Source organism: Lycium barbarum, chromosome 7 (genome assembly GCF_019175385.1).
Source record: "Lycium barbarum isolate Lr01 chromosome 7, ASM1917538v2, whole genome shotgun sequence".
NCBI lineage: Eukaryota > Viridiplantae > Streptophyta > Magnoliopsida > Solanales > Solanaceae > Lycium > Lycium barbarum.
The window spans coordinates 59,403,662-59,415,966 of NC_083343.1; the positions used below are offsets into that span (position 1 = coordinate 59,403,662).

A 12,305-nucleotide genomic window follows, 5' to 3' on the forward strand; every position below is an offset into this window, starting at 1 on the left:
ATATGGTTCTGTCGGTCAGTTTAGAGGTCTGTGGACATGTCTGTGGGTTAGGGTCTTTCTGTATGGTTATGTGTATAGTTTGTTTGGGCGATCCCATACGCCGAGGCGGCCGGTCCGCATATGTTTATACGTTGCTTTGTTAGCCCTGTGTGGCCTTTGTTGGTGTTTGCTGTGTACAGGGTTATTCTGGATAGTCCGAAAAACAAAGGAGAGTCTGCCGAATTTTTTTTGGAAATCATCTAAATTTGTAAATACAGCCTTGTCGGCTTCTGCTATTTACTTCAATGTATTGGATAAATGGGTCTGGGTGCCCAAGTAGGGTGCCAGTCGCGGCCCACGGGGCTGGGTCGTGACAAATAGAGGGTGTAGCTGATGAGCAATGCAATAGTCAACCCCTTTTTTAATGGCAACAACTTCTGCAATAACGCTGTTACCATCTGTAATTTTATGACCTGCTGCATACATAAGATCTCCATAATCATTTGTAACACAAAAAGCCACAGCACTAGGACCTGGATTTCCTCTAAATGCACCATCACTATTACAATTAAACTATCCTCTTGCATGCAGTTCCCATTTCACTGTTATGCATTTAAGAACTGGCCTAAATCTTTCAAAATAATCTATGATATCAGGCCATTTGTGTGGTATGTTCTGCCAAGAATTAAATATCACTCTACATAGCAAATAGACATTCAGATTAATCTCATGAAACACCTTATGTAGGGACATTGAACCACCATGCAACTTTGTATTCATCCATTTCAAAATTTGCCACATAATCATTGAAGGTACTGCTTTATAAATAGGCTTCAATTTGTAATGGCAAGAAGCATTCCACCAAAGCAGAACTGTTTGTTTCACCTGACAACAGTTCAAATTTATCCCAGCAGCACACCTGAACACATTCCACATTGATTTTGCAAAATCTCTAGTTAGGAACAAATGGTCTATGGTTTCCTGATGAAAAACTGCACAACTACACCATCTAGATACCACATTCATGCCATTGCTTGCCACTACTTCATTTACAGGAATTTTGAATTTCCAAAGTCTCCATAAAAAAAAAGACATCATGAAAGAAACTTCTTTTATCCACATCTGCTTGAATATCTCAGAAACATGTACTCTTTTTATCAGCAATTCCCATGCACTAGCTACTGTAAACTAGCCTGAGCTGGTCATCATCCACTATGGTTTATGTTGGCATTAGCTAGACTAATGTATATATGAGTTTTGATGATTTACAAAAGATGAACAATTATAGACCATGATACCATGAAGAAGTCGAACCAGGTCTAGATACAAGAAAGGATGCACGAGAATGATTAAACAAAGCTAGACATTTGGTTGAATGAAGAAGAAGTTTCAAACACTAAGAAATGTCTGAACATGAGCAAGAACGCAATGCACATAGAACTAGTCCAACGACCTGATCTGTCACAATGAAACAGTTGCAAGCAATGCACATGAATCGAGTTCACAATCATGTTCCATCTAAAACAGACAAGCACAGTTGAAGATAAACTAAAGAAGATGACCTAGCACACATATATGTTTAGTAAATAGCACGAATGAGATACGAACATAACAACTGAATAAAGCAGCCAAAAAAAAGGGATGGTAAATTACCCAGAAAGAGGAGCAATTCATTTAAAAAACAGAACAAGTATGTAAAATATGTTCTTTATCAAAGAGACATCAGGAGCAGAGAAGGAATGATCACAGGTCATCAGGAGCAGAGGAGGAATGGTCACAAGTCATCAGGTGTAGTAGATGACATTATATGAAGAAAGGCTTAAAGTGATATGAGGTGAATTGCCCAGATGCAGACACAGAGCTATACAAATGTATGAAACAGGTCTATCAGCATGTTCTCGCCAAAATCTCAGAAACAATTCAATGATAGATGAAGTATGAAAGATATTGGTGGAATAGGTACAGGAACATGTTATATCTCAAACAGTGCAGAGATTCAGAGGCAGAAGAACCAGGTGGATGAAATAGGTTCGTGAACATGTTCTTGGGCAAGTCCTACAGTAACTAGGATTTGCAGAATTATGGAAAGAACTTGGCGGTCAAGTATGAAAGATTCCTTTCCAATTTTTAGGGATTAGTAAGTCTTCTACATGTATTAGAAGCAGACTCAACAAGGCAAGAATCCAAATACTACATAAACACTATTGCGTGTCATTGATCGACTAGGAAAGGGTTTTGTGTTCACCGACCTGCGGAGCTTCAATGTTATAAATACCCAGGTCTTTCCAAGAAGAAGTTTGCGCACCCATAAAGAGAGATCTCAAAATATTGTGCTGTCAGAAGATATATCCAGCATATTCATGAATTCAGGGTTGCGTCCCTATTACACAGAGAAGGATCGATGGAGTTGTTTTACTGAGTAGTGTTTCGCGGTTCTGAAGTCTAGATTCGTGTGTTAGGTTGGTTTATTGAGTTATATATTTATCCACTTATTAAGAAGCATAACAAGTAGGTACAAACAATTGGAACTCTAAGTAGGAAGTTTACTACTTGGAGATAGCATGCTAGTCAGAGGTTGGGTGGCAAAGTTGAGGTAGGAGTTAGGTTACAGAGGTTGTAATTCTTAACTCGCAGCTGGCTTATTGTTATAGTGGAGTTGGGGAAATCCTACAGGTCTACAAGTCGTGGTTTTTATCTCCTTTTGAGTCAAGTGGTTTCCACATAAAAATATTGTGTCCTTTACCTTCGTGTTTGTTTTTATATGCAAACACGTACATAGAATAGGTTAGGTAACGTGTTCTATCCATAGGGGAAAATTAAGAGTACATTGGGACAGACACGTAGGTCGTGCAAGCTAACAACTGGTATCAGAGCAGGTTCTCGTCAAAGGGTTAACACCTTGGAGAAGATCATGATAAATGCTACACCTCCTACAAGACACTCAGAGGTTCAATCCACCAGAAGGCCACCATTATTTAATGGACAATACTATCAATGGTGGAAGGCAAAAATAGAAGATTATCTGCAAGCAGAAGAATATGAATTATTAGACAGGGTGATCAAAGGGCCTAAATATCCAACAAAAAAGGGAGACGATACAAAGGATGTAAAGAAAGAAAAAGTTGAGTATGATGAAAAGGATTGCAAGATACTCGAAAAGAATGCAAAGGCCAAGAATGCCCTAATTTGTGGACTTGGACAAGATGAGTATAATAGAATCTCTGGATACACTGCGGCCAAGCAAATCTGGGGTACCTTGAAGAATGCCCATGAAGGAACAAGCCATGTAAGGAAATTTAGAAAGGCTATGGTCTCCACTAATTATGTGAATTTTAGGATGAAACTAGAAGAGACTATTATTGAGATGTTCACTAGATATACTTCTATTGTGAATGAATTAACCTCACTTGGAAAGGTCATCTCGACAGAGGATTCAATGGATAAAATTTTGCAAACTCTGTCGAAATCCTTCAAGATGAAAGTTACAACCATCAGGGAAGCAAAAGATATATAGATGTCTCTAGATGAATTAGTGGGAAATCTAAACACCTATGAAATGGACATGGAGAATACTAGAATGGAAGAGACAAGCTCAGAAAGATCGTTAGATCTCAAAACCACAAATAAAGAAGAGGAAAAGAACACGTACAAGGAATTTCAAAAAATTCTTTAGAAAGGAAAACCAGTTGGGCGAAAACACTTTAAGAGGAATGAGTTTTAATATAGGACAAGTAGGTGGATGCTTTAAAGCAGATGGATTTCCGACTGTGGAAAATAGAGTGGAAGAATTGAAGGGCAGAAAAAGAGAAAGAGGAAGATAGGAAAAACAAGGAGACTATAACGGCTATGGTAGCAACCTGGGGATCTAATGATGACTCTGAGGATGAGGCTGATCACACTGCACTCACGACTGATGATAATTCAGAGTCAGACATAAAGGATGACATCGAGATAAGCTCTAGAAGAGATGAGACACTCAGTAAGCCCAGAAGTGAGAAGGATCAACTACTGAAGAGTGAAGAAAATAGAGTCAAAACGAAGGGGGAGAATCAATTGTTGAAAGAACAGGTTGCTCAACTTGGTTCATCCATATTGAGTATTCAATATGAAGTTCTAAAGTTGACATTCAAATTAGGAGAGCATGAGCCAAACAATGAGAAATAAAAGGTTGAGTTCGAATTGAAAAGAATAAGAAGGGATCTGCAGTTAGAAAAAGAAAAATCTAGAGATATTAGCTCAAAACTGCTTGGAAAAGAGCTTGATCATGAAAAACCTAATCGATGGACTCAAGCCTCTCAACTAATCTCAAATCTCACGAGTCATACACACAACATTATTACCGGATTGGGATTTGATATAACAGCGGGACATGAAGTATCAGAAGATGTTTTATGCACTCTATGTGGAAAGATGGTGCACTGCAGATTTGAATGTCCAATGCACATAAGTTATAAGATAAATAAAGTAAAGATTTCAAAGAAGAACACCAAATATGTCAAGAAGAAAGCTACATGTTTTTGAAATAGGTTCATGTGAACATTGCTTGAATGGACAAAGAAGGAACTGATACATCCCATGAGTGAACGAAAGGGACCTAAGCTTGCATGGGTGCCTAAAACTAGTCCATGATTCCCTTGAAAGAAAGAGGAGCAGAAGAGAAAGATAAAGTGATATATGAATAGTGCTTACTAAAAATATGAAGAGAGAAAACATTGTTAATTACGCTCACTCTCAAGATATGAGGAAGGAAACACTGCAGAAAGAAAGTTATCAAAAGAGGAAAGCAATCAGACAAGGGGAACGTGGATGAAACAGGTTCAGGAACCTGTTGCACATATTAAAAGAAGATGGTCAAACAAGAAAAGGTGTTATCCACTTAGGAGATGTATTTCTAAAACTCAGGAAGTAAAACCGCAGGACTCGTTCATGGCAAAAGAAAACTGCGTGATCATGTGCATATGTACTACAATAATGAAGGATTACCACCAAGATTATAAAAGGAAGATTATGCTAGCACTGGGAATTATTAAAGCTGCACATGTATCCCTCAAAATTGGCTAAGAAGGTTGTCACAGACGGTGTGGTACTCAAAGTAACTGAAATATTTTAATCAATCTTGTACATTGAGTTGTTCATCCTATACAGGGTATGTCCATGATCTTGCAAACTCTAAACATTGTGACTGTCACAGAAGCAAGTCTAAAATAAAAGATGGCCAATATGCTTCCGGTGTGTTCTCTTCCCTTGAGTCAATTATATACTCAGATTATGGAAAAACTTTGACGATCTATTTTATTTACCCTAGTCATGACTAGCCTTCTCAGGAGTACATTGACAGAAGAAAAAGAGAGTCTCGATGATAGCCATGAAAAGACACCCATAATCAAATAATACTCTTTCCGAAAAAAGGAATTTTCAACTATGTGATCAAATCTCTAGATAAACCGATATAGACACACCTTCTCTTCACGAATTCCATCCCATCTCTTTCATCTCGGAGCCCTAATAAAATTTTAAAAATTATACAAAAACTTCTCAAGCTCCGATCAGTCTCCCACCTCTTCACACTCCCCGGATCCCTCCAAATCAGAAAATTTACTGCACCTTACCCACACAAACACACCTTTCCCTAATGTCCAAATGATTAGGGGAAAGAACATTGGGTGGAGCTCATAAATAGGGGGATTATGTGAAAATCCCAAAATAGGGGATAGAATGGAGGAAACTAGTGGTACAACAACCTTTCAAGAAAACAAGGTTGTTGATTCCTAAGCTCATCTAAAAAGGACTCATATGAGCTATTATGAAACTGGAGCTATGGAGTTATAAGGGTTCATGGAGAAGTATAGAATGTTGAAACTGAGAAAGAATCCCTCACCATAAAAAAAAAAAGAACTGCAATCCAGACCTTGGTCCTCATGGGCAAAACCAGTGGAAAAAGATGGTGGGTTTTCTTGAGGAAAAAGGTGGATGAAGATGAAGATCCATCTAAGGGAAGAGAAATAGATGACGCAGAGATATCCTCCCAACTGAATCACCCGCTATCTAGAACTCCATAGGAGTAGAACATACCCAATGGACACGTTCACTTTGAAGTGATTAGTCTCTCCCCAAAACCTATCCTTGTTTCCATTGATATATTGTATATATTTATGATCAGGGACTAAAATTGTACTTGTTGACATAAAAAACATATTGCCATATCTTGCTAATTTAGGCCTAAAATTGTATGACATCAATGTTTTCTTGACTAAACAAGTAAATATTCGTATATGTATATCTATAATAGCCCAGTGGCCATGAGTTGAATAATTCTAACCATAATCTAGAATTAACTTTTTAATGATGCCAAAAGGAGGAAGGTTGAACTGTGCTAATCAGGTGTATGACTTATATGCTAACATGATTAAACTTAAAGTCAAGTCGAGGCTAGGAGTGTTTGCAGCAAGTTGAAGGAACAGGTTGAAACATAGAGCAATGAGCACAAAAAAGACAGGGAATTTGTCATCATTAAAAAGGGGGAATTTGTTGGCATTAGCTAGAATAATGTATATATGAGTTTTGATGATTGAAAAAAGATGAAAAATGATTGACCATGATAGCAAGAAGAAGACGAATCAGGTCTAGATACATGAAAAGATGCATAAGAAAGATTGAACAAAGCTAGACATCTAGTCAAATGAAGCAGAAGTTCCAAACACAAAGAAATGTCTGAATATGAGAGAGAACCCAATGCACATGGAACTAGTCTAACGACCTGATCTATCACAATCAAACGGTTCCAAGCAATGTGCATGAATCAAGTTCACCAACATATTCCAACTGAAACAGACAAGCACAGTTAAAGACAAGGTAAAGAAAATAACCTAGCACACATAGATGTTCAGTGAATAGCATAAAAGAGATATGAATCAAACAACTAAACAAAGCAGGCAGAAAAATAGAGAGCAGATTACTCAGGAGGAGGAACAGTTCATTGAAGAAATAGAACAAGTATGCAAAACATGTTCTACATCAAAGAGTCATCAGTTGCAGACGAGGAATGATCACAGGTCATCTGGTGTAGTAGATGACATTGTATGAAGAACAACTTAAAGTGATTAGAGGTGAATTGACCAGATGCAGATACAGAGCTATATAGATATATGCAACAGGTCTATCAGCATGTTCCAACTAATATCTCAGAAGCGGTTTAATAGTAGATGAAGAATGAAAAAAATTGGTGGAACGGGTACATAAACATGTTCTATATCAGGAAGTGCATAGATTCAGAGGCACGAACCAGGTGGATGAAACAGGTTCGTGAACATGTTCCAGGGCAAGTTCTACAACAACTAGGATTTGAAGAATTATGGAAGCAACTTGGCAGTCAAGTATTAAAGATTCCTTGCCCTATTTCTAGTTATTAGTAAGCCTTCTACCCATATTAGAAGCCGACTTAACAGGACAAGAATCAAAATACTACACAAACCCTATGTGCGTGTCATTGACTGACTAGGAAAGGGTTTTGTGTTCACCGACCTGCAGAGCTTCACTGTTATAAATACCAAGGTCTTTCCAAGAAGAAGTTTTCACACCGCAAAGAAAGAGCTTAAAATATTGTGTGTCAAAAGATATATCTAGCATATTCACGAATTCGGGGTTACGTCCATATTATACAGGGAAGGATTGATGAAGCTATTTTACTAAGTAATCTTTCCTAGTTCTAAAGTATATATTTATGTATTAGGTTGGTTTATTAAGTTATATCTTTATCTGCTTATTAGGAAGCATAAAAAGTAGATACAAACAATTACAACTCCAAGTAGGAGGTTTACTACTTAGCGATGGCTTCCTAGTCAGGCTGGGTAGCAAGGTTAAGGTAGGAGTTAGGTAACAAAGGTTGTAATTTGTAGCTCATTGTTGTTGTGAAGCTGGGGAAATCCTACAGGTCTGTAGGTCGTGGTTTTTATCACCTTTTGAGCCGGGTGGTATCCACATAAAAATACTATGTCCTTTACCTTCTTGTTTGTTTTTAATTTCCAAACACGTACATAGAACAGGTTAGGCAGCGTTTTCTATCCATAGGCAAAAAGTAAGCATACGTTGGGACAGACACGTGGATCGTGCAAGCTAACAATTTATCCCAAAGTGTTGAGCACTCCTTGATTTCCAACTCTTCAGTAATGTGAGTCATTATATCCTCGGGTAACAGTTGCTTCAATCTGCATAAATCCCATCCTTCCCTATCTATTAACTCTTTAATATCTTCCACCCTTTCACCAATATGAAATTGAGAGGGTAAAACATAATGCAAAGCTCTTAGTTTGGTCCAATTATTAAACCGAACATTAGTTGCACTACTATTAGTCTCCCACTATATCTCTTATTCTATACTAACCCTTGCTTCCAGTACTATTTTCCAGACTTGTGAGCCACCTTTCCATTGTACATATTGAGGATAGGGTTTATTGCAATACTTGTTCCATAAATAATTTGCCCATAAAATATTAGTAGTTCTAAATCTCCACGATAGTTTAGCACATAATGTCTTTGAGACATCAAAAAGAGAGCTAAAACCCAAATCACCCCCTCCTTAGGCAAGCACATTATTAACCATGCAAACCAATGTCTAGACTTAACATCTTCCTTGTTACTCTTGAAAATTTTGATGAACTTCTTTGATTACACACTTTGGAGGTCTCACTGCCGACAGTAAATGTATTGGAACACTTTAAGCACACTAGAAATTAAGAAAACCTTCCACCTAGTGATAACAACTTGCCTTTCGATGCTTGCAGTTTATCTTTCACCCTCTTGAGCAATTAACTGTAATCTGCTTTACTTTTCCTTGCATGAGAGATTGGACAGCTTAATTACATAAATGTAAAAGAGCCTATAGTAAAACCAGTAATTGCTTCCACCTGCTGAATAAGACTCTTGGCAACCTTGGAAAACATATAAAAAGAAATTTTGCTCTTGTTGATCAACTGACAAGATATTGTCTCATACGCCTACAAAATCTTCATAATCAACTGTAAAGATTTACTATCTGATAAGAAACGATTATGGTATCTTATGCATATGCTAGATGATTAAGGTTAGCACGGCATTTAGGTGTCCCATAAACATTGAACTCCTTATTTTCAAATAAAGAATTTAGAGATCTTGTGAGAACTTCAACTGACAGAATGAAAAGAGCAGGTAATAAAGGATCTCCTTGTTTAACACCCCTTGTAGAGTGAAAGAAACCATGAGTTTAACTATTAACAAGCAGAAAATACCAGTTCTTGGCCAACAATCTCCATACCAAATCAATGCACCCTTCTGCAAATCCCATCTTCATGAGTACCTTAGTTAAAAAAGAACTAGGATACTCTATCATATCCCTTAGTCATATCAAGTTTTATGACTACATTTGCAGGATTTCCCCTCAATCTGATCTAGAAAAAATTTCTTGAGTCAACAACACATTTTCAATAATATACCTCTCTCTGATAAAACAAGACTTATTAGCAGATATTAGCCTAGACAACACTTGCTCCATCTTATCATGAAAAACTCTAGAGATTACATTGTAGGTCTCATATCAGAATAAGTCTCAATCTCGTTCTTTTTTGGAAATAACACAAGATTGGTGTGATTATAGATTTAGGATGGGCATGACCTTCAGAAAAATCTTTAACCATATAAAAAATATCAGCGCCAACAGTTTCCCAACAAGATTGACAAAAAACACTTGTTAATCCATATGGACTGCTAGCATTGTCTCCTGAAAGTTCAAACACTGCATGTTTAACGTCGTTCATGCTAGGGATACCACAAATAAAGTCATTATCCTCTTGAGAGACCATTGTAGGAATATGTTCTAATAAAGAAAATCAGACTGCTCAGTCTCTTAAGAGAATTATTTTTGATAAAATAATATTGCCTCTGCTGCAAAATTATTTGTTCCTTCAACTTCCTTCAGCTGTCTAAATTCTCCTTCTCTGATTTCTCTTTCTTCTACTATTTGAAAAATTCTTGTATTCCTGTCTCTTTCAGCAAAACAGTCAAAACTAGATTTTTGTCTCAAAAATTCCTCCTCATAGTGCAAATACTTCTTCAATTCTGCTGGAGCTCTTTGTTAGATCATTCTATTTATTTCTATAGGGAACTCCTCGAATAACTCCTCTTTAACTCTTAAAATGTCTTCCCTAATACTCAATTGTTTGAATATATCTCCAAAAGTTTGTCTGCTCCACGTTGACAAAGTAGTTTTCACACTTTTAATTTTCTTCCTAAAGGATAGAAAACATCATATGTATTATCAGAATGCCAATGTTGTCTAACCACTTTAGGAAAACTTTTATGCTCAGTCAAAAACATCAAGAGCTTGAATGGTTTAACAGAATGTTGTGTCTAATCTCCACAGTATAGCAAATAGGGGCATGGTCTAAACCAGACCTAGATAGATAATCAACTTCCACTGACCAAACCAATTGTGAAATTGATCAATGGATAACTTCCTATCAAGCCTTTAAAAAATACACTCCTTATTAGTTCTTCCATTCCACCATGTAAAAGGACTACATTTGAAGCTAATTTCTGACAACTCACAAGAATTAATACAAAAAGTAAAGTCTTCATATTCCTGAGGATAAAGAAGTAGCCCACCAATCCTCTCGTCCTCATTCATGATCACATTAAAGTCACCTCCTAATAGCCAAGGTGATGTCATCCCATTAGACATACAATACAGACTATCCCATAGAGCTAATCTATCAGTAGCATCACATTTTGCATTGACTACTTTGACTACCATAGTTTTATCCATATCATGGAAATACAATTTGATAGTGATCTGTTGCTCAGTAGTCTCTAGAATATCCATATCTATATTATCATTAACAAAAAACCATATTTTACCATTGCAGTTAAAATTTGCATACTGCATACCAAGTTTCCTCTTATGCTGTTGTATGCGTTTAAAATGTTGGAATGGTTCCATTAAAGCTATCAGAAAGAACTTGTGTTGTTTATGAAGCATCTGCACTTTATGCATTGCCTTCTAAGTTCTTATTGACCTAATATGCTAAACGAGAGTTTTAACCATCATTTAAAACTGGATTTAGCAGCACCCCTCTTTGGTATCACAGTTGTAGGTTGTCTATCATGATTTCCTTATTTCATGGTATTTCGTGTCCCTTTCGTCTGAGACTTTGGTGAAAGACTTGCCTCTTTTGCAGCTTTCTTAGATGCCTTAGTAATAGCTTCTTCTTCACTTGAGATCTGCAGCTTTCATACTGTGGCTTCTTCTACCATTGCTTCTTCTATATTATGAGACACAAGATCATGTAACTCCTTCATGGGAGAATTTCTTCTCAAAATAGTGACTTGTTGATCTTGTGGAACTTGTATTATTTCCTGCTCATCTGATGTATTAACTTGTTCCTTCCTTATTGTAATGTCAAGCTCCTATTTTTGTCCCCAGCTACTAACCACATTAGCATCCTCCATCTTTCCTGGTATCAAGAACAAATCCTTCTTTCATCAATGATTGTTCATCTACCCACACCTTAGACACAAGCACTTATGAACTAATATCAATACTTGAACCTAAGACATCATTGTCATTAACTCCTGGTTGTTCTGAATTAGATGTAGAAATACAAATTTATTCAGATACATTAACTTGCTCCTTTCTTATTACATTGTCTTGCTCCTGTAGTTGTCTAATCACCCAGTATGATCCCTTTGAAAAATTTCCTCCATCTAATATAGATTGTACATGCACCTCCAGATTATGTTGACCAATTACATCTGAATGAACTTCAGTGCTTGGGTCTGGAAGATCTTAATTATTTTGATTTGATCTTCTGACTTAGTTGTATCAGCCAAATCCTTATTTTCTTTAAACACAATATCCCTCACCAAGTCTAAATTAGCAGTACCATCATTAGACTCCATTCTATCTCCCTATTGATGTGAACGTTAATTTTTATCCTTTTCAAGAAAAGAACGCTCCATCCACTGCTTAGTATTAATTTCTTCATCATTCACCACCTTTTAGCCTTGATCTACCTTAACCTCAGAAATTTCTTGAAATATCTTTACAACCTATCCTTCTACCTTGTTGATATTCACATCTTTTTCAGATACAATGATCTCATTGAAGACCTCCGTGGTTTGCTCCTCTTCTTGTAAGGCATCAACTTTGTTGAGTAATCACCCTATTAGCTTCCTGTACATGTTGCTGACCCTACTCCTCTATAGCTTTTGTTGAATTATGTGTTTGTTCATCAAAAACTCTATTATCTTTGACCACATTCCAATTTCCAGGATCTCCAAGTACTCTACCACTAGAT

At 36.8% G+C, this 12,305-nt stretch overlaps 1 protein-coding gene across 1 annotated transcript; it reads right to left on the bottom strand.

Annotated features, from left to right (window-relative positions):
• Positions 1–10,477: 10,477 nt before the first annotated feature.
• Positions 10,478–11,002, bottom strand: LOC132601499 (uncharacterized). The gene has a single exon (XM_060314584.1). It carries the CDS (start codon positions 11,000–11,002, stop codon positions 10,478–10,480), a length of 525 nt encoding a protein of 174 aa, XP_060170567.1.
• Between the last annotated feature and the right edge of the window lie 1,303 nt (positions 11,003–12,305).